Source organism: Natator depressus, chromosome 20 (genome assembly GCF_965152275.1).
Source record: "Natator depressus isolate rNatDep1 chromosome 20, rNatDep2.hap1, whole genome shotgun sequence".
In the NCBI taxonomy this organism is placed as follows: Eukaryota; Metazoa; Chordata; order Testudines; family Cheloniidae; genus Natator; species Natator depressus.
In genome coordinates, this window is record NC_134253.1 from 20,116,605 (window position 1) to 20,139,495 (window position 22,891).

At 59.6% G+C, this 22,891-nt stretch overlaps 1 protein-coding gene across 1 annotated transcript; it reads right to left on the bottom strand.

Annotated features, from left to right (window-relative positions):
- Positions 1-1,246: 1,246 nt before the first annotated feature.
- On the bottom strand, positions 1,247-21,733 carry LOC141974850 (ultra-long-chain fatty acid omega-hydroxylase-like). Its single transcript, XM_074934864.1, has 13 exons — positions 21,501-21,733; positions 19,556-19,778; positions 17,995-18,139; positions 10,696-10,749; positions 8,530-8,657; positions 7,274-7,395; positions 5,661-5,928; positions 4,958-5,024; positions 4,400-4,529; positions 3,800-3,933; positions 3,604-3,668; positions 3,032-3,114; positions 1,247-2,703 (listed from the first exon to the last, which is right to left on the bottom strand). The coding sequence occupies exons 2-13, from the start codon at positions 19,775-19,777 to the stop codon at positions 2,499-2,501; spliced, it is 1,623 nt and encodes a 540-aa protein (XP_074790965.1). The 5' UTR covers position 19,778; positions 21,501-21,733; the 3' UTR covers positions 1,247-2,498.
- Between the last annotated feature and the right edge of the window lie 1,158 nt (positions 21,734-22,891).

The window sequence follows — 22,891 nt, forward strand, 5'->3', positions numbered from 1 at the left end:
ATTAATGAAGCAAACCAGTCCATGATGTCTAAATAAACTACTCAATTTTTCCACATAGAAAATGAATACGGCTAGATATCACTACACAAAGGTGTTCACTGCGACTTTGGACAACACCGATGTTACAAGAATCAGTCGTTCACAGGTCAACAAGCAGTTCTTTCATCTCCCCCAATTTTCTTAAGCCTGACCGTTACGCAGGGGCCCCTCGCCAGCGGCAGTGACTCTTGCTGGTGGCCACTCTGACACTTGTTCCTAAAATACTTACTTAATTAACTTTAAGAAAAAAACAAACAAATATGCACATACACACACGTCCAAATCAGTGTAATTTATTTACGTAGGGTTTGGGGTTTTTTTGCAGACTGAATAATAAAAATAAAGTACAGTTTTCTCTATTCTTTACTGGCCCTAAACAGAATAGAAACGCAAACAAACGTGCTTTGCATGTTCTTGTCTTTTTTGTTGTAGTTTCTTTTGCTTTTTTGGTTGCTTTCGTTATTTTTAGCCTTGCGAGCTAGTAAATCTGCTGCCGTGAAAAGTGATACTTGTATGTTAATATCACTTTTCACAGCCTCCCAGCTAGCTACTAAGTCTGCTGTGAAAAGTGACATTACCAAACATACAAATATCACTTTTCACAGCACTTACACAGCCCTGGCAAGCCCGGAGACAAATTAAACCCTGGATGGGGAGATGGATATGGAAGCAGTGGGGGCCCAGGGCACTGGGTGGAATGAATAGGGAGCTGGTGGAGGCAATGTGGGACTGTGGGGGTGGGAGTGGCAGCAGGGGCCAGAGTTGATGGTGGAGAGGGGGGAACTGGGGGCCTGCACCTGCTGCTGCATGGCCAGGAGCCAGAGCCAGAGAGCCCAAAAACCCGGGGCTGGAGGAGGCAGAGTGGGCTTGGGCAAAGGGGGGGTTGGTGAGCCTGGGGCTGGCGCTTGCTGCCTCACAGCTGGGGACCAGAGCCAGAAGACCCATGGCCAGATCCTGGGGCCTGAAGCCCTGTGGCCAAGGAATGGAGCACGCGGTTGAAGTCTGGGGCTCGAGGAGGCAGCAGGGACTGGGGAGATGGCGGGGGGGGGGGGTGGGCCTGGGGCTGGAGCCTGCCGCCATGTGGCCGGGGGACAGAACCCAAAGCTCAGTGGCCAGATCCTGAAACCCCGAGGCCAGATCCCAAAGCCTCGTAGCCTCGACCCTGCAGCAGGGGCCTTGGACTTCGCCATGCTCCGGAACCAACTTAGAAATATCATGAAACCAACTGTCCCCCAGCTCCAGGTCCATCTGCCCCAGCGGCCACATATGGCCCCCTGCTCGCTCTCTCAACCATTGTTTGTCTCTGAGCCATGAGTTCCCTGTGGGAGGGAGTGGGTCCCTGCTGGGTCTGCAGCCAGCCCTCCCGGGCACGGTCTGGCGATAAACACACACACAATGGGGAATTGTATGTGTGTGTGAGTAACAAAGGCTTCCCTGCCCCAACTCCCCCAGGTGACTGCAGGCAGCAGGTTGCGATTGCTGGGCAGCTGCCCCCTGGATCGCTAGCCCACCCCAAAGCCACCTACAGCAGAGTGAGAAATGGCCTTTGCCAGCGCTCACCTGGGCCACTGGGGGCCCCTCAGGAAGATCGGCCAGAGCACTGAGCCACCTGCCCGCAGGCCTCTCAGCTGTTCATGCCCCAGGCCAGGCAGGTGGATTGATGAGTGCAGGAGTCGGGGGAGCAGGACAGAGCAGGAGGGAAGATGCCTACCCTCCGGGGAAGAGGAGTGAGAGACAGACCAGACCCTCAGCTCCAGACAGCAGCATCGGGGCACAGGTGGGCTGGCGAGAAAGCAGGGGCTGATCCACTAACAAGCCCATAGCATTTAGGGTTATTGACCACGTCTTCTTAGATGCCCCACCATAAGTATGTGGCACTTCACCCCCCAACTGCATTTACCCTCATCCCCTGTGGGCAGGGCCATTAGCCCCATTGCACTGATGGGAGTTGAGGGCCAGAGGCTGAGTGACTTTCCCAAGGCCACACAGGGAGCCTGTGGTAGAGCGGGGAATTGAACATGGGTCTCCCACATCCTAGACTAGTGGCCAGACAGCTTGGCACCCTGCCTCTGGCCAGTGGGAGCAGGGAACGCAGGCCAAGTGGTCGCCCAGGCTGTGAGCGGGCAGGGCCGGGAGCCAGGCTGCTTGGCTCCATTTCTAGCTCTGACATTGAGTCACCAGGTGGCCGTGGGCATCCAGAGGGGCTGGGGAGAGGCACTTGTCACCCTGCCTCCCAGGGGCAGGTAGGGGAGGGCTAAGCAGCTGGTGTCTGAAAGGAGCCTGCAGCACCTGAGGGGCCCCATGCCTGGACCCCACAGCGCCTCCTTTGGTACAGAGGGCTGGTCTAGATTAGAGGAGAGAGCTGGCCCCACCATGATCCCCACCTGGTCCTCCACTCAGCAGGCCCCTGAGCTGTGCGGAGCAGGCTGGATCCCCGCAGCGGGCCGGAGTGCACGGCCCTAGGAGCGCGGTGCGGGGGGCCGGCTCTCACGGCTGGGCCCCAGCGGCTCCAGGTGCAGCCACAGCCCATTCTCGCTGCGCAGGATCAGCTCGGGCTTGTGCCGCACAGGCCTGCTCTCGTCCAGCCGCAGGGCGAAGCGCAGCAGGGTCAGCGCCAGCACCACCTTCATCTCTGCCATGGCGAAGTTCTGCCCGATGCAGTTCCTGCGAGAAAGCCAGGGGTGTCAGCCGGTGCTCTTCGCCTGGAAACCACACCCCATGTGAGGGCAGGGATGGGGGAGCAGGGACAGACAGACACCCCAAAGCCCACTGCCTGCAGGGACAGACAGATGCTGAGGGGAGCCCACCCCCCTGTGGGAGAAGGGACAGATCCTCAGCAATAACAGCTGACCCCAACACTGACCAGAGGCCACCTCCTGCGTATCCCACAATTCTTCACTGCAGCCAGGGAGCCGCTTGCTGGTGGGCAGCTGGGGTTGGGGGAGGGGGCAGTTCGTGCGGCGAGGGGCTCTGAGCCCGGCAGGCAGGTTACCTGGGTCCAGCAGAGAAGGGCATGAAGGCCAGTGGGGGCTGGTTCTTGGAGTTCTCTGGGTCGAAGCGGTGTGGGTTATAGACCTGGAGCAGCAACCACAAGGCACGGTGAGGGGAGCGAGGGTGAAGGGTGGGGTGTGGGGCTGGTCCCTGAGCCAAGGCAGCCCCTCTCCGGGTGCAGCTTGGGCACCAGGCTCCCCAGGAGTGAGCTTCCGACTGGGGCCATGTGCTGGCAGCGGGGATGGTTCTGCCTCCACCCAGCACTCAGTGACCCAGCCCCACCCAGTGTGAATGGGGGTGCAACCCTCACTCCCCTCTAGGCGAGCTGGGGGGGGAGGAGGAGCTTCCTCTCTGGGGAGGGTCACTGGGAATAGGAAGCTGCTACTTTGATGGCACTTCAGCACCCCCTAGTGCCACGCTGGGGCATTGGGTCAGCAATGACTCCGAGGGGACAGTGCCCCTACCAAGCCCCGCAATCCCACTCTCTGCAGCACAGCGCCTCCTGGTGCCACGCTGAAGGTGGCCGTGGGGTGGAGTAGAGCCAAAGGGGCAGAACAGAGTGACCAGTGGTACCTGGGGCTCCGGCCAGACAGCAGGATTGTGATGTGTCCCATAGATACTGATCAGACAGACGTTCCCTGCCAGAGAGGAAACTGCCTCATTAGAGAGAGGAAAGGGAGAAGGAGGGGAGGGGTTGTGCGCCACAGGGGTTATGGGCCCAGTTCCGGTGCCATGCCCCTGGCTGGGGGGCAGGGAAGAAGGCTGGTACCTTTGGGTAGGACACGTCCGTCAGGCAGTTTGATGTCCTCGGTGCAGCGCCGGGACACAGCCGTGACGGGCGGGTGCAGGCGCAGACTCTCCTTGATGCACATGGTGGAGAAGGGCATCTGGGACAGGTCCTCCCTGCAGAGAGCAGAGCTTAGCGCTGGCCCCAGAGGTGGATGCATGAGGGGCCCAGTGTGAGCCCATGAGCCAGACAATGGGGCTGGGACAGACTCGCATAGGCATGGAGCTGGCACTGTGGGGACAAACAACACTGTGATGAGGGGGAGGAGCATGCACATCTGAGTGGCAGGGTCCTTGGGCATCCAGGGCGGGACATGCAAAACCCAGAGCGGCAGGGCCCTCGGGCACTGGGGAGCAGCCTAGGCCCATCTTGCAGGGGAAGCCCTCCAGCTTGTGGGGCTGGCAGAGGTGAAGGGACCCCAGTGCTAGGCATAGACTGGTGGGGAGGGGAGGGCAGCAGCTGGGCTAACCCTCACAGGTGGGGTGGGGGCTGTGCTGGAACTAAAGGGTGTGGAAGTGGGGGTACTGGGGGTCAGCACTGCACTGGACAGTGCCAGCACTGCAGCTGAAGCAGCCATCTCACCATTCAACCTCCTCCGATTCCTTGTCCCGCATTAAGTCCTTGATCTCCTCCCGGCAGCGCTCCTGGTACTCGGGGTGACAGGCCAGGTTATACAGCACCCAGGAGAGGCCGCTGGCTGTGGTGTCGTGGCCTGCAGAGAGAGGCCAGCGCAGCGTGAGAGCCGCGGGGGCAGAGAGGGACCGTGGAGAGTCCGGGGCTGGAGGGACCCTCCCCCTGCCAGCACCTCCTCCGGGGCCTTCCTCACCATGACTCTCTGGCAGCGCCAGCTGGGAACTCCAGGCCCCTCGTGCCTGCGGGGCAAATGAGGTGACTCTGAGCATCTGTCTCCACTACCACCACCTCCTCCGTTGCTGGGACTGTCTGGCAGTGCCCAGGGGCAGATCTGTCTTAGCCCCATTTCACAGAAAGGCACACCCAGGTCACTCAGAGCCAGGGACTGAACCCAGCTCTCCTGCCCTCCCCCCAGAGCCATGTCATCTGCGGAGGCCCCATCCTCCCACATGAGGCTGTGAGGTCAGCAGGAGAGCCCCCCACCTCCTCTCCAGGGGGGCTCCTCACCCTCAAACATGAAGGTGTCGGCCTCAGCTGCAATGTCCTCGTCTGACAGGTCCTGGCCGTCCTCATCCTGCACAAAGCACACACTGCTGGACGGGTAACCTGGCTCCCCGTGACTCAGGGACCCCAGCCCCACCGGCCCACGCCTCCCCCATTTCAGATCCTGGGAGGATGGGACATCTTGGGGTGGAGTGAGCTTGGCCATCTTCCCTCCACCCAGCCCGGGGAAAGAGGCAGTCCCTGCCCTACCCCACAGCCCCAGGCCCCAAGGTGGGCTCCCCCCTTCCCCCATGCCCAGCCTGGCTCTGGTGTTAGAGCTCCCCAGAGGTGCCAGCCCCATGTCGCCAAGTGCAGTTCATATCGCTCCACGCTGAGCATGCTGGGAAGGCAGCTCTGGCTGGGCCGCCCCAGAGAGCTGGGCCGGGGGGCAAGTCCTGGTGTGACAGACATCACACAGCACCTTCCACCTGGCTCCCCAGGACTCTCTGGCAGTGCCAAATGGGAACTCCAGGCCCTGCCCTGGACGTCAACGAACCCCCACGCTCCCGAGGGCATGATCTCCTGCTGTGTCCCCTTGGCCAATCGCAGGACATCCGTGACCTCCCCCCACCCCCATGGGGCAGGCCCCCCCATGTCCCCTTGGCCAATCGCAGGACATCCGTGACTTCCCCCCACCCCCATGGGGCAGGCCCCCCCACCATGTTACCTTGGCCAGGAGCAGGATGTCAATGAAGTCCACCGTCCTGCCCTGCTTGGATTTGAGCCAGGCCTCCCTGCCCAGGCGGCTCAGGGCCTGGTGGCGCCGCTGCACCACGTCGGCCGTGAAGCGGTGCACGGTGTCGCAGGCACGCCGGAAGCGCCGCCCGTCGGGTGACAGGCGGTACAGGAAGTCGCAGTGCAGGAGCAGGCGGTGCTGGCGTCGCACCACCAGGGAGCTGAGCTCCAGGATGCCTGCAATGTAGTCACTGGGTGTCCTGCAACACAACAGGCCAGCATGTGCCTGACAGGCCGGGGCGGGGGCGCCCTGATCAGAGCTGGGGGATCCCCGCGGGCTGGGCCTCGCCACAGAGCGATGGCGTGATCTCCCAGCCACGGGATCTCCGGGCCAGCCGGCGGGGAAGGGACCAAGCTTGGGTGCCTCTGACTGCTGCTGCGGCTCAGCCAATGTGGGACGGTGACAAATGACCAGAAAGGGTTAAGCATCCTGCAGGACAAATGACTCAGATTGAACCCTTAAAAACATATGGGGAGATTACGTTTGTGGTTTTGGGTATTTACGTACATATTAGTAGAGGTCAACAATGTAATCAAACAGTCCTTGTCCATGCTGTATTCGGTTAATTCAGAGATCAAAAGAACATCAATGAACTGTAAACGCAGGATATCGTCGCTGTATTCCTCTCTCTTTGAAATGTATAGCCAATCATCTGCGACTGGTGGAAAAACCGGCAACTGCCTTGTGTTACTTCGTGTAGCTAATTACCGGTGATGGACCTACTTCAAAGTCGCCCCGATTGCCTTTTGTTGGCCTAAGGACTCCGGCCTGTCAAAGACCCTTGGGTCCTGATCCTGTTTATCTCAGATCTGCTTGAGGCTTCACACAGGGGAAGCCTAAGCCACAAGGACTGAGATCCCAGTTCTGACTGGACCGCCCTGAATATAAACACTTGACTATAACCAATGGACTATTTCTGAAAGAACTCTTTGCCTCTACAAAGCTCTCCATCTCGGCTATAAATCTGAACCTCAAGAATTATACTCATGTCTGTAAGTGCACCAGTGCAGTAAAACAGGTACAAGCTGCCGACGAGGGCCCTGCAGTACATGTATAAACTGGGGGCAGGAGGGTTCTGGGGTGATGGGACTGAGGTGAGGAGCTTCCTGGCAGCGAGAGGCATGCAACAGCAGGATCATCCCCCAAGAGAGTCACAGCACAGCCATGCCGACCCCACAGGCGTTAGCAGACAGACCTGCGAGTGCAAGCACCAAGCACCAGCCTCCGCGCAGTGAGCTGAAGGAGCTCCACCCCCAGTGCTGACCAGGGCCTGGCGCAGCCACTATAGCAACCCCCCAATGCCTCCAGACACCCCACTGGAGAGCCCCTGCCCAGGCCTGCAGTAACACCCTCCCCTCCCTGGGATCTCCAGTTCAGGGACCCATTCCGTGAATCTGGCCAGGCTCACTGGGGCCAGGCCAGGAAGGGAGGGAGGGAGGGACCCTGCAGCCCATTCTCCCCACTCTGACCTCCCCCAGTGAGGGGGCTCCCACCCTCGGGTCAGCGCGGGGCCCTGCTGGGGGAGCTGCCCCCGCGTCACTCACTCCTGGCAGTTGCTGTTGTAGCCGAAGACGCATTTCTGCAAACTGTCCAGGGCCATGAGGCTGATCTGACCAAACATGTCCAGGGAGGTGGAGCCTGACGCCACCAGCCGGCGCCACTTGGCCTGTGGGGGAACAGTGCCCGTGAGAGCCGCCCCCGAGCAGCTGCCTGCAGGGACAGCACTGCGGAGCCCAGTGCCCATGCAATGCGGGTCAGCCAGCATCAGAGACAGGCAAACAGACAGGGGAGGAGGCTAGTGGACTGGTGCAGTGACAGGGCTGGGCATGTGGTGGGGGCAGGTGAAAGAGCAGTGGGCAGGCGGGTGGGTGGGCAGGGTATTGGTGCAGTATATGCTTGGGGGGCGGTGCAGGGCCAGACGCACAGTGTAGTGATGGTACAGCATATTGCATAGGGTGTGGGGGAGGCATGGGGAGGGCAGGCTGCTGGTTCCACATATGCCAAGGGAGGAAGGCACTAGTGCAGTGTGTGCCAAGGGGGGAGGGTCACAGGCAGGCTGGGGGTGGCAGGGTGCCAGGGCAGTGTGTGCCATGGGGGCAGGGTCATGGGCAGGCTGGGGTTTGCAGGGTGCCAGGGCAGTGTGTGCCGTGGGGGGGAGGGTCCCAGGCAGGCTGGCAGGTGCCAGGGTAGCATGTGCCATGGGGGGGGAGGGTCCCAGGCAGGCTGGCAGGTGCCAGGGCACTGTGTGCTATTGGGGGGAGAGTACACGGGCAGGCTGGGGGGTGGCATGGTGCCAGGGCAGTGTGTGCCATGGGGGGAGGGTCACGGGCAGGCTGGGGGTGGCAGGGCAGCATGTGCCATTGGGGGGAGGGTCACGGGCAGGCTGTTGAAGGGTGCCAGGGCAGTGTGTGCCGTGGGGGGGAGGGTCCCAGGCAGGCTGGCAGATGCCAAGGTAGCATATGCCTTGGGGGGGAGGGTCCCAGGCAGGCTGGCAGGTGCCAGGGCAGTGTGTGCCATTGGGGGGAGGGTACACGGGCAGGCTGGGGGGTGGCATGGTGCCAGGGCACTGTGTGCCGTGGGGGGGGAGGGTCCCGGGCAGGCTGGGATTTGAAGGGTGCCAGGGCAGTGTGTGCCGTGGGGGGGGGAGGGTCCCGGGCAGGCTGGCGGGTGCCAGGGCAGTGTGTGCCGTGGGGGGGGGAGGGTCCCGGGCAGGCTGGCGGGTGCCAGGGCAGTGTGCGCCGTGGGAGGGGCCAGAGGCACAGGCATGGATTTGGTGCCATGACGGGAGGGGGTTACTCACATGCATGATGTCAGTGCTCTGGCTGAAGATCTTCACGTAGGGCTTCAGGATGTCGAAGTGGAAGGCTGGCGTCAGCATGCGCCAGTGCCGCACCCATTTCGGACCATTGCTCAGCAGCAAACCGTCCCCTGAGATGACAGGCACTCAGCTCAGAGCCCTGGCAGAGATCCCGCAGCCCAGGCCCCCTCCAGCCTGCTGGGTCTCAGCCAGCTGGGGTGCTCAGCGAGAATCAACCTCCCTGGTGCATGTTGGGCAGGCACGAGAGTGCGTGCACGTGTGCAATGCGTGCATGGGTGGGGGTGTGAGTGAAGCATATGTGTGTGTGTTTGTGGGGGCACATGTGGGCATGAACATGCAGGTGCATGCGTGTGTGTACGTGCAGGTGCATGGTGGTATGTGCATAGAGGTACGTGCGCACGTGAAGGCGTGTGTGTGTGATCCTGGGCACACCCACGTGCTGGTGCTCACGGCTATGGCACGAGTAGCTCCAGCTCCACACTGACATAAGAATGGACAGACTGGATCAGCCCAATGGTCCATCCAGCCCAGTGTCCTGTCTGCCAACAGTGGCCATATCCCTCCTTTGTCGTCTCTTTTCCAAGCTGAAAAATCTTTCCTCATATGGAACCTGTTCCATACCCCTAATCATTTTTGTTGCCCTTTTATGAACCTTTTCCACGTCCAATATATCTTTTTTGAGATGGCGCAACCACACTTGCATGCAGTATTCAAGATGTGGGGGTACCATGCATTTATATAGAGACAATATGATATTTTTCTGCATTAGTATCTCTCCCTTTTCTAATGGTTCCCAACATTCAGTTCGCTTCTCTGACTGCCGCAGCACATTGTGTGAATGTTTTCAGATAACTATCCACAATGACTCCAAGATCTCTTTCTTGAGTGGTAACAGCTGATTCAGGCCCCATCATTATTTATGTATAGTTGGGATTATGTTTTCCAATGTGCGTTACTTTGCATTTATCAAGCATTGAATTTCATCTGCCATTTTGTTGCCCAGTCACCCAGTTTGGAGAGATCCTTTTGAAACTCTTTGCAGTCTGCTTTGGACTTATCCTGAGTGGTTTTGTATCATCTGTAAATTCTGTCACCTGTTTACCCACTTTTCCAGATCATTTATGAATATGTTGAATGGGACTGGTCCCAGTACAGATCCCTGGGGGACACCACTATTACCTCTCTCCATTCTGAAAACTGACCATTTATTCCCACCCTTTGTTTCCAGTCTTTTAACCAGTTACTGATCCAGAAAGGACCTTCCCTCTTATCCCACGATAGCTTACTTTGCTTAAGAGCCTTTGGTGTAGGAACTTGGTGAGCCATCCCCCTTCCCTTGGTCAGTCAGGGACTGCGATGAGGTAATGCTCACCTGACGCTGAAGGGTCAGGGTGGGGGGGCATAGCCAAGAGGGAAGAAAGAACATGATAAAAGGGAGAGATGTTTGCCATGGTCTTCTTCTCTCTTCCACCTCCATCTACAGACCTCACCAAGCCACTGAAGCGCTGATCAAAGGGGAGAGCCTGGCTGAAGGACAACCAGCTAGCCTGTGGTGAGAAGCATCTAAATTTGTAAGGACACTAAAAGTGTTAAGATCAGCTTAGAATGAGTTTTGCTTTCATTTCATTTGACCAAATCCGACTTGTTTTGCTTTGACTTATAAATCACTTAAATCTATCTTTGTAGTCAATACATCTCTTTGTTTATTCTACCTGACGCAGTGCATTTGGTTTGAAGTGTGTCAGAGACTCCCCTTGGGAGAACAAGCCTGGTAAATATCAATTTCTTTGTTAAATTGATGAAGTCTCATAAGCTTGCAGCGGACATAACTGGACACTGCAAGACGGAGGTTCCTAGGGTTGTGTCTGGAACCAGAGATATTGGCTAGTGTCACTCGGTTGCACAGACCAAGGAGCAGCTTACATGCCAGGGGCTGTGCGTGAACAGCCCCGGAGTGGGGGTTGTCACAGCAGAGCAGGGTAAGGCTGGCTCCCAGAGTCAAGGATTGGAGTGACCTAGCTGATCATCGGTCCAGATAACACCAGAGGGGAACATCACACCCTCCATTCCCCACAAGCCCCTCCCCTGGGGTTCGGGCCCCATGACACCAAGCACAGCAGATCCAAGCCCAGAAGAAAGGGCACTCACCCAGCCAGGGCTTCAGGAAGCCGTAGAACAGGTAGTCCTTGGGTGCGATGGCAACTGTGGGGGAGACCAGAGACGGGCAGGCCCAGGGGTTAGTGCCGAGACACACATGGCTCGGGGGTGCAGAGATGCGGCACATCTGGGGTTTAGTGCTGAGACACACACACACGGCAGAGTGGAACAGAGATGGGCGCAGCCCGGTGTTAGTGCTCAGACACACACGGCACGGGGGGCGGTAATGGGGTGCACCCTGGCGTTAGCGCTCACACACACATACACGGCATAGGACACAGGGAAGGAGTGCAGGACTACTGTTATCGGAGCCCCGGCTGGAGCTGCAGCACCTACGGGCCCCCTTTTGGTCTGGAAAGGGGCAGCTGCAGGAATGTGGGTCTGTCCAGTGCCCGCCTGCTCCACAGGCTGTTTCCTAAGGAGCCTTGGCGCATCGCCCTGTGAAAGCAGCCCCCATCAGACAAGGCAGAACCCTGCTGGACACCCTGCTCCAGGCTCCACCCTAGCAGCCAGGAGGGCGGCTGCTGGGGCAACAGGACAGGCTCAGTGAACAGCGTGAAGGAGCCACACGACAGGGACCAGGCGCTGAGCCACCAGGCCCCTCACACAGAGCAGGCTCTGCTCTGAGCGAGTGGAGGACACGGGGGGCAAGCAGCATCCGCAGCCTGGGCCGGGCCTGCAGCGCGACAGAGACTCCTCCTGGGGCAGTGCCTGTGACCCACGGACCGCGTGAGCTTGGCAGTCACGTGGGGCCTTCACAATAGAGAGCTTGGCATCTTTAAAACTCCCTTATTAGCTGTATTCCCTGGCTCTGTGAGCAGAGTGGGGATCCTGTGGCTACAGCAGGGTCTGGAGGGGGCTGGGAGCCAGGACTCCTGGGTTCTATTCCTGTCTCTTACATGGACATGCTGTGTGAGTCCCCTGCCCCCTCTGTACCTCAGTGACTCCCTACCTCGCAGGGCTGTGCGAATGGCTGGCACTCGCGTGGGTGGCACGGGAGACGGGCAAAGGTGGCTTGGCAGGCCCAGCTCCCTGAGACTGAGCTGGCCACAGCTGCTCCTCTCCCTGGGTCAGCCAGAGACAACAGGGGCAGAAACTGCCCCCTCTGCACCACTAGCCCCAGGACCACCCCCTCTCTGCACCATTCTCCAGATTCCCCCACACCCAACATCCCACTAGCCTCACGGCCATGCACCCCCACAACAGTATCAGCCTCACACTCTCTGCTGCTCCCCATAGGCCCCCCCAAGAACATCGGCCATTTGGTCCTTATGACTCCCCCTGACCTGTTTCTCCCCCGGACCACCTCCCTCATTGTCCCCTTCATCCCACAACCCTGCTGTGCCCCCTTTGGGACCATGGACTGAGCTGATGAAGGGCGTAAGATGTCCCTGAGCCAGCTGTTTGCTATCAGATCCCCCACTCGCCTATCACCAGCCAGGGATGCCGGCAGGGCTTCAATGAACCTTTGCTCCCATGGGTCACTGGCCCAGAGGCTGACAGCAGCTCCTGCTGGGCTTCAGCCAGCGGGATGTGCTCCTCTCAGGATGCTAAGGGATGGCTACAGCCTCTGCCCTAACTCCTCTGGGGCCAGGGGGACTCACTAAGGACCCTGGGTTGGCAGCACCCAGCCAGACAAGCAGCCCAATGAACAGCCACCTGCCGAGCTGAGCTTGGCCCAAGACCCGATACCTTCCCCCAGCCCCGACAGCCAAACAGCTTCCTCCTCAGCCACGTGGAGGAGGGCTGGTCTCAGCAGCCAGTCCTCCTGGCCGGGGGCTTTTCTAGGGAGCAGCTGCCCTCTCACCACTGGGCCCATGTCCCCAGAGGTCCCGTCATGGCGGGTGCAGCACACGTAACATCGAGAGCTCCAGGCGCCTGCTGGGAATCCAACCCTCCTGAGCCCCAGGACAGACAGAGAGACAGACAGGCACGCAAACTCCTGGCGCTGGGGCCACCCTCACTACCTGACTCCAGCAACACAGGTTTAACGGCCTCTGGGTGGAAGAGCCGGAGAATGGGAAACCAGGGCCCAAACCACCAAAGGCAGGAGTGGCTGTAGCGCCCGACGAGCTCATCTACGCACTGCATCCCCTCCTCCGTGTTCTGACCCTACAACGAGGAGCCATGGGTTAGCCACGGGCCAGCTGGGACTCCGGCCACGTCTCCGGCCAGGGTGACATGCTGGGCCCAGCGCCCGACTCAACCCACTGCAGGAGCGGCAGCTCCCCAACAGAATCACTGCTGCCTGCTCTCAGAGCGCCTCTGGCTTCATTTCTAATGGGGGAGGGGGGGCTGCCCTCACCTGGCAGTCGGTTGGATGGGGCCACTTGGGGCTCCCTGTGTTATTGCAAACACGGCTCCCAGTCATTCTCCGTGCAGAGGTGAACCCGGGGGCTCAGTGGGCAGCGAGCATGAGCCCTCAGCCCCGGCATGAACTGGCTACATGCATTCACACAGCCCCAGCACTGCATCCCCGCCCTGCGCTTCTCTGCTATCCAGCTGAGCTGAGCAGGAGACTGAGGGCTCCTGAGCCCCGAAGCACCTCTGTCCTGGCCCCGTGACATCCAACTCTGCTCCAGGGAGCAACGCTCATTGCTCAGACCCAGCTGCTGGCTTTGAGGACTAAAGCCAGACCTCCCCTCTCTGTGTCCTGCCAAGCCCGCCTGGCACTGGGGGAGGGAGCTGGACTCTGTTCCCGCTGCTGCATCAGCAACGGGATTGTTTACATAGTTCCCGCACACTGCACTGGGTTCCTGGGCACAGCGAGTCATGCAAAGGGCTGGCGGGGTGGGGCTGGATGCCAGGCTGGCGGGGAGGGGCAGCATTTCTATTTGTTGCTTTAGCTCTGGACTCAGGGCCCTGGTGAAACTTCCAGAGTCACTTCTCAACCACCCTGCAGGGCAGCAGTTCAGGGATGAGCAAACAAGCCCCAGCGTAGCTCCACGTGCCCTTGGCCCTGCGGGCCCAGCCGCCACTTGGAGCAGGGCTAATTGGGAAGAGTGGCAGCAGTACGTTAACGGGGACAGAGATGTCCCCTCCGCAAGGGGGCAGAAGAGGCTGGAGCAGGAGCCCCCAGGCCAGGGAGCACCGACCAGGCTGGGGGCTGGATTCCTTCGGAGTCTGGCTTCAGCTCATCGCTCGTCCCCCTGCAGCGCACAGCTCCAGCAACTCGCTCACCAGAGAGGGGCCTGCGCTGGCGGTGCTGGGGGGCCCAGCTGCACAGAACCCTCACCCTCTGCTGCACCCACTGGCTCCTCTCAGCCCCGGGGGTGACTGGCGCTACAAGAGACACCAGAGCACTGGGCAACTGGCCCTGGCCGGGGCCACTCTCCCTGGCCGGCAGGGAGGGGACAGGGCCAGCACGAGCTCCCCACGTCACTGATCATTGCTGGCCTTCACTCCCTTGCCTCTGGAGTGTGTGCATGTCTCCCCTCTCCCCCGCAGGGGCCCCAGCTGCTCCTGCAAGACCACTGATGACACAGGTCCCCAGTGGGGAGGTGGCTCTGCTTGCTGCCCCTGAGGAATTCAGCCAGGCAGTGCCCCTTGGCCCTGCTGCCCAGTCTGTCCCGAGCCATCACCCTGCCCGGGCTGGAGGGGTCTTGGCTGTGCAGCAGCTCCTGCTGGGTGCTGCCTTAGGCCTGCCCTGCATGGCTGGGTCTCTCCTGCTGCTGTTCCCAGGAGCCACAGGCACTGTGCTGCTGGAGCCGAGAGCCTCAGTCCCCCCTATGGACCTTTGGCTCTCCATGCCGGAGACAGCCAGTCCGCGTGCCCTGTGCCCAGGAGAGGAGCCGATCGTGCTCAGTGGCCTGGATGGGGTGAGGGACAGTCCATGGCTCTCCGGCAGCACCAGGGGCGGCTATGCTGCAGGGGCGCCACTCCCCCGCTTGCAAAGGTGCCAGGGAATAGCTCGCAGGCTGCAGCACCTGGAGCCGTTCTGCCTGCTCCTGCACTCCTCGCCCACACCCCAGTGGGACTCTGCCCATCCCCTTATGGCAGCCTTCTGGGTGCCCCTGGATCCAGAGAGTGGCAGGGGCTGGGCTGGACTCCCCAAAGCAGCAAATGACACAATCTCTCAAGAGCCAGACAGGAACTGGTACAAACTAGGACACAAGGTAGACCCCCCCCCCTCCAAACACCTGGCCCCCGCAGCTACATGGCCCCATTTTATTCCCCTGCCTCCCTGCACAGAGCACGTTGACGGCCTTTGCCCAGGGTGAGCTGGTGCAGACAGTGGCCTGCAGCAAGAGCAGTCACATCAAGGGAGCTGGAGGAGCTGGACTAAGGCAGCCTATACTCCAGGGCGGATCCAGAACCGCCCGGGGGGAAAAAGGGGATTCTGTAGAGCTGCGCAGCCCAGCCTGTCCGACAGGGTTTCCATTGCAGCACGGCCCCAGAGACAGGCTGAAGCTTCCTGGGGCTGCCTGGGCAGAGCTGTCCCACAACGGAGCAGGGAGGCAATAGCCCCTCCCTCCAATGTGCCCCCACCTCAAATAGCACAGCGACAGCTGGGGAGGGGTCTGGGAGGAGCCACCAGAACACCTCAAGCTCTGGGAAACCTGCCTCTCTGGGGGAGGCTACAGGAGCCCAATGGATTTAATTTCTTCAAGAGCAGGAAAAGAGGTGCCTAGATCCCAGCTACCAGCCCCTCCATGGGCAGGGATGCCTGGCAGCAGACGGCTCTGCCATCCAGCAGACAGCGGCAGAGTCAGATCCAGCAGGAACGAACTCAGACTGGCAACACAGTGCAAGTGTTTAACAGGGAGGGGATCGAGCCCTGGGAACAGCTGGCCCAGGGACACAGGGGCTTTGCCATCCCTGGGAGTCTTTACACGGAGATGGGCTGTCATAGAATCATAGAATATCAGGGTTGGAAGGGACCTCAGGAGGTCATCTAGTCCAACCCCCTGCTCAAAGCAGGACCAATCCCCAATCAAATCATCCCAGCCAAGGCTTTGTCAAGCCTGACCTTAAAAACTTCCAAGGAAGGAGATTCTACCACCTCCCTAGGTAACGCATTCCAGTGTTTCACCACCCTCCTAGTGAAAAAGTTTTTCCTAATATCCAACCTAAACCTCCCCCACTGCAACTTGAGACCATTACTCCTTGTCCTGTCATCTTCTACCACTGAGAATAGTCTAGAACCATCCTCTCTGGATACACCTCTCAGGTAGTTGAAAGCAGCTATCAAATCCCCCCTCATTCTTCTCTTCTGCAGACTAAACAATCCCAGTTCCCTCAGCCTCTCCTCATAAGTCATGTGTTCCAGACCCCTAATCATTTTTGTTGCCCTTCGCTGGACTCTCTCCAATTTATCCACATCCTTCTTGTAGTGTGGGGCCCAAAACTGGACACAGTACTCCAGATGAGGCCTCACCAATGTCGAATAGAGGGGAACGATCACGTCCCTCGATCTGCTCGCTATGTCCCTACTTATACATCCCAAAATGCCATTGGCCTTCTTGGCAACAAGGGCACACTGCTGACTCATATCCAGCTTCTCGTCCACTGTCACCCCTAGGTCCTTTTCCGCAGAACTGCTGCCTAGCCATTCGGTCCCTAGTCTGTAGCTGTGCATTGGGTTCTTCCGTCCTAAGTGCAGGACCCTGCACTTATCCTTATTGAACCTCATCAGGTTTCTTTTGGCCCAATCCTCCAATTTGTCTAGGTCCCTCTGTATCGTATCTACCAGTCCTCCCAGTTTAGTATCATCCGCAAATTTGCTGAGAGGGCAATCCACACCATCCTCCAGATCATTTATGAAGATATTGAACAAAACCGGCCCCAGGACCGACCCCTGGGGCACTCCACTTGACACCGGCTGCCAACTAGACATGGAGCCATTGATCACTACCCGTTGAGCCCGACAATCTAGCCAACTTGCTACCCACCTTATAGTACATTCATCCAGCCCATACTTCTTTAACTTGCTGACAAGAATACTGTGGGAGACCGTGTCAAAAGCTTTGCTAAAGTCAAGAAACAATACATCCACTGCTTTCCCTTCATCCACAGAATCAGTAATCTCATCATAGAAGGCGATTAGATTAGTCAGGTATGACCTTCCCTTGGTGAATCCATGCTGACTGTTCCTGATCACTTTCCTCTCGTGTAAGTGCTTCAGGATTGATTCCTTGAGGACCTGCTCCATGATTTTTCCGGGGACTGAGGTGAGGCTAACTGGCCTGTAGTTCCCAGAATCCTCCTTCTTCCCTTTTTTAAAGATTGGCACTACATTAGCCTTTTTCCAGTCATCTGGGACTTCCCCCGTTCGCCACGAGTTTTCAAAGATAATGTCCCTTTGCAACGCTCCCTCCAGCACAGCCAGGAGCTCGGGGCTGGCTGAAGGGAGCTCTGGGGAGGGTCTCTGCCTTGTGTGAAACTGGCAGTCAGATTAGAGGAGCAGAATGGTCCCTCCTGGCCTGACCCACCCTGCATTCAGCTCTGGGCCCCCTGGACAGTAACCCAATCCCAGGGGTCAAGGCCAGAAGAGGCTGCTGGGCCCACACAGTGCAGAACGCAGGGGAGAGCAGCCAAGGTGGCAGGGAAGGATTGGTTCACCCGGGCAGAGGAGCGAGTCAGTTGAGCCAAGGGGCCTGCACTGATTATGTATGAGAACACGAGGGTTGTAACCCATGGGGCTGGGGGGTTGACCTGGAGCAGAGGGAAACCCAGGCTGGACAGTGCGGACCCTGGGGAGCTATTGCAGGGAGACGGCCATTAGCTCCCCAGGCGGATTGTCCCCTCTGGTGCCTTCCCCAGGGCTCTGGTCGGGCTGCTCTGCAGGGTCTCAGGTGACTGGCTCCCAGCCCTGCCCTGGGGAAGTCAGCAAAGCCTTCATACCACCATGATGTCACACTGGGGGTAAGGGACTGGCTGGGAGCCCTGTCCCTTGGGATGTTCACAGCTAGCCTGGCCAGGGCCCTGGAGAACAGATTGCTGGGGCCAGTCCTGCTTAGGTTCCGAGGTCACGGGCTAGAGGGGCCCAGCTGGTGTTTCCCATCTCTGGCCCCACAAGTTGTGTCTATAGTGCATGTAGACACCCGTGACCTGCCCATGTCAGCTGACTCGGACTCAGGGCTGTAAATCTGAGATATAGACATTTGGGCTCAACTGGAGCCCAAGATCTGGGACCCCACAGGGAGGAGGTCCCAGAGGCCAGGCTCCAGCTGGAATATCTACACTGCAGGGTAACAGCCCCACAGTCTGAGCCCGAGCCAGCTACAGGTGTCTATGTGCTGTACGGACATACCCTCAGAGCCTCACCACCACCCCCAGAAGTCAGCGTACCTGAGGCTGTTGTGATCGGCTTGAGGAAATCAGGGTGCACCAGGCACAGGACTGGCAGGAAGGGCCCCATCCATGTCACAAAGGCCTGGGAGAATGTAGCCACTGTTTGGGACACCAGGCTCAGCCCCTCCTCACCAGGTATGAACTGCAGGAGGGACGGGGCAGAGTTAATATAGGAGGGACCCAATCTTACCCGGGACTCCTGAGCAAGTCAGTGCATGCCAGGCAGGGGCAGAATCGGATCCTGTGATCAGAGGCAGGACTGCCGTGGGCAATGCCTCACCAAGTGTATCTGTCAAGACCCTCACTCCTGCCCAGTGCTCACATCCCATCCATCTTGGGGGATGCTCCCCGGAGCAGGCAATACATTTCCGAGACTGCCCCTCTCCCCAGGGACCTACACACTGACCTGACCCCTAGTGTCAGGGACCCTCTGACACCAACCCTATCTCCCCTCACTGCGCTGGTGGCTGCTCTGAGGCCAAACATGCCTCACTCCAAGCAGCCAGTTGGGTCCCCTAGGTCCCTCTGTGCTCTGAGGGGCAGAGTTCCTGCAATGCCCGATGTCACAGCACATGGTGATTGGCTATGCCCTTGCCAAAGCTACCCCAGGTGGGGCCATCCTGCCAGGGGCTTTATAACCCTCCCTGCTCCACAGCAAAGGCGGCCGAACAGGCCCAGGGGCCACTTACCACCAATGCAGGCAGAGCCATTGGGGTGCAGCTGGCTGGCAGGGGTGTCACGGGGCTGGGCCAGGGAGCATGGCAGGGGCCAGTGGTGAGCAGAGATGCTTCTATGGATTGGTTCCCTTAGAGCCCCTGCCACTGGGCAAGTGTCTGGGCACCAGCACCCAGAGACACCCACCAGGGCACATCCCACGCTGAGCCTGGGGCCCTGCCTGGAGAATGTGGCATTTGAGTGCAGGGCACTGAGTGGTTAGGGGGCCATTTGCACCCCTGTCTCACTCTGCATGTGGGCCGGCATCCCACCTGCCCCATCCAGTGCCAGAGATGGATCCCAGGGCCCTGCCGTATCGGGGGTGCATCAGAGCCAGCAACCATAGGAAGGGCCCCACCCACAGCAGGATGGGGAGCAGCAGTGTGGCCAATGCCTCTGCCTCCAGCTCAGGCCCGCCTTGTTGGGTCAGGAAGTCTGACTGAGTTCAGACGCTGCTCACTCTGGTGCCAGACAGGGCGTGTGCTGAGAACCTGGTGGAGCTGTCCCAGGACCCTCGTCTCCTACCCCTGCTCGGTCCCAACCCCATTCCCATGTGTCATGCAGCTGCAGTGAGCACGGCGCCCTGAGCAACCTGCCATGCCATGCTCCCCTTGCCAGCACCAGCTGGGGCCAAAGCCCTTCACCTGGGAGAGAGGGAGAGGCTTGAACCAGCAGGGTCACCTGCCCCCAGCCCTCTCAGGGGCTATTCTACCAGCCCCTCCCTTGGGGTGGGCAAGGGTGGCTCCTCCCAGCAGGGGTCAAGCCACGTGTCAGTGGCAACAAGGAGTAAGAGGGGAGAGAAGACACTCACCCCCTTCTCGCCCCCACGGGACATGACACCTACCGTCCCCAAGTGTCCCAGCAGCCAGTTGCGACGTGGGGGCTCCGGGAAGCAGCGCAGCCGCTGGCAGGTCACATAGTAGCGGTGCCAGGATCTCCCAAGTTGCAGGAGGGTGCGGAAGAGCAGGGCCAGCAGAGCAAGGAGCAGGGCGGAGACGGTGTAGGCGCAGAAGGGGGTCCGCTCCATGCTCAGCAGCTCCAGCACCCAGTCCGTGAGCAGTAGCATCCTGTGGGGAAAGACCGGGCTGTAACCGCGGGTGAACTGCCACTGGGTTCCTTTGTTACAAGCTGTATGTACGTTACTGAGCTGCTGAGAGGTAGATACGCTGGAGGGTAGGGAAGGGTCCAGAGTGACCTAGACAAATTGGAGGATTGGGCCAAAGGAAATCTGATGAGGTTCAACAAGGACAAGTGCAGAGTCCTGCACTTAGGAAGGAGGAATCCCATGCACCGCTACAGGCTAGGGAACCAACTGGCTAAGCAGCAGTTCTGCAGAAAAGGACCTGGGGATTACAGTGGATGAGAAGCTGGATATGAGTCAGCAGTGTGCCCTTGTTGCCAAGAAGGCCAACGGCATATTGGTAGGAGCACTGCCAGCAGGTGCATTAGTAGAAGCACTGCCAGCAGATCGAGGGAAGTGATTATTCCCCTCTATTCGGCACTGGTGAGGCCACACCTGGAGTACTGCATCCAGTTTTGGGCCCCCCACCTCAGAAAGGATGTGGACAAATTTGAGAGAGTCCAGCGGCGGGCAATGAAAATGATTAGAGGGCTGGGGCACCTGACTTACGTGGAGAGGCTGAGGGAACTGGGCTTGTTTAGTCTGCAGAAGAGAAGAGTGAGGGGGGTTTTGATAGCAGCCTTCAACTACCCGAAGGGGGATTCCAAAGAGGATGGAGCTCGGCTGTTCTCAGTGGTAGCAGATGACAGAACAAGAAGCAATGGTCTCAAGTTGCAGTGGGGGAGGTCTAGGCTGGATATTAAGAAACACTATTTCACTAAGGGGGGTGGTAAAGCACTGGAATGGGTTCTCTAGGGAGATGGTGGAATCTCCATCCTTCAAGGTTTTTAAGGCCCAGCTTGACAAAGCCTTGGCTGGGATGATTTAGTTGGGGTTGGTCCTGCTTTGAGCAGGGGGTTGGACTAGATGACCTCCTGAGGTCTCTTCCAACCCTAATCTTCTATGATTTTGTGTGTGAGCCAGGAGAGAACCCAGCCCCCTTAGCCAGCCAATAACCCTTCCTGCTCCTAACCCCCCGCGCTCCCCCACACAGCCAATAGCTCTTTCTGCTCCCCAGAGGCAGCGTGTGTGTGTGTGGGGGGGGGGGGTCACACAGGGTCACATGTCCCCCTCTCCCCCCAAGACTTCTACCAGGGCTTATATCCACCGGAGCCAACTGGCTCTTCCCCAGGGCACAGGCTGGGGCTGGCTGGTGTATGAGACTCGCTGCCAACTTCTCCCCCTCCTCACACAGGCCTGGGCTCTGCAAAACTGCCGTGAGCTTCCCCTGGGCGGGCAGGGCAAGGTACTTGGCAGCAGGGCGCTGGCTCCCTCGACCATGCTGCAGAGTGGCTAGTGCTTGCACCTCTTCCCGGCTCCTGCTCCCTCCGCATACAGCTGGCTCTAGCCCTCCGTGCCCAGCACCTCCCTGGCACAGCTAGCTCCTTTCCTGCCCTTCCCCCTGCACAGAGATGGCTCAGGGCTGCCGCACAGAGCTGGACCTTGCCCCAGCTGCCTGCAGACTCAGGGCGGTTCCCGCCCAGCTAGAGCCTCTCCCGGACCCTCCTGCACACAGCTGGCTCCAAGCTTTTACTCCCGGCGCCTCCAGCTCCTGCCCGTCTCCCCCCATCACACAGCTGGGGCTGGGCTCTCCTGGGGGGCACAACGGCCACTCCCCACCTGTCTACCTACCACAAAGCCGGTCTTCCCCAGGCCCTGGCTTCCTTACCTGCCAGAGCTCCCTGGACACCAGCTGCAGCAGCCTTTCCCTTGGGTCCTACAGCCTGACAAGTCTGGTGCAGCCAAGGAGGGACTTCCCCGTCGCGGTGGGCTGTAACCTCAAGCAGCTGCCTGCAAGACCGGTCCCCAGCTGAGACTCCATAGCACGGCGTGCAAAGCCGCTCCGGAAACCAAAACGCCTTTGTCTCCGGCGCGCCTGCCCCGAGCCCCGCTGCGTGCCCCAGAGCCTTTGCATCGCTCCGCGCCCTCAACAGTTATGGGGCACCTCTGCTGCCGCCCCGCCAACAGGCCCCTGCCCCCCACCCCCGGCTCCCGGCTCCCGGCTCCCCCTCACAGCCCGGGGCATTCGCTGCTGCCAGGATCCCGGCTCATGGGAAGCCCCGCTGACACCGAGCGGGGGTCTGGACCATGCAGAGCCCGGCCCGGGCAGGGGACGAACCAGGCGCTCCGCTCACCTGGGCCGGGCACGGACGCTGGGACTCACGGGCTAAGCTCCGGGAGCGGCCTTCATAGCCAGGCGGGGCCAGAGGAGGGGCTCGGCTCGGCTCGGCTCGGCTCCGTGGGTGATGGGCTCCAGGCTGGGACACGATCGCCCCCTATCGGGGGTCCGCGCGGGTCGGGGTGTGGCTCCGAGCGGCCGCAGCCCGGGGCCGTCGCTTGGCTCCAGCACCGGCAGAGCCCAGCCCGCCAGCTCCAGAGAGCGGGGACCGCAGCTCACACCCCAGCCCGCAGGGCCCGGGAACCACCTCTGCTCTTGTATCAGCAGCTGATTTGTCTGCCCGGTTCCACCCGGGGGGCACCTGTGCCGCTGCCCCTCCCCAGCTCTCCCCATAGCGACTCCAGAGGCCGCAGCGCTATGCTGGTGCCAGCCAGGGGCCCTTGTCCCTCTGGCGAGGGGGCAGGGAGCCCAGCCTGGTGCTCAGGGCCTCTGCAGCTGGCCGGAAGCGGGAGGGGAAAGCCCACCCTCCCCCCACCAGCCAGCGTGAATTGGCTCTGCACTGGATGAACCCGGCCCCATCGCACGAAGCCACTGCACAGACCCAAACACACACCCAGGGAGCCCATCCAGAACAGTGTCATTTTCAGAAAAAGCCCAGCTAACCCGCCACTTTACACCCCGTGAACATCTGACACCCACAGCCTGGGACTGCTCCATTGTGTGTGTCTGAAAGCGAAGTTAGGGAGCGTAAACAAACAGTAATCCAGGTTGCTTTGAGACCTCATTCAAAGTTAAACATGCAGGAAGTTAACACACTGTTAATCTTTCATCAATTTACCTCTACTAGCAAATTGACACCAGTTACGGTACAGAATAAAAAACTAGCTTGGAACGCAGTCATAACTCCATATTAATAATGGTGCTCGCTGGTCACTGGCGGT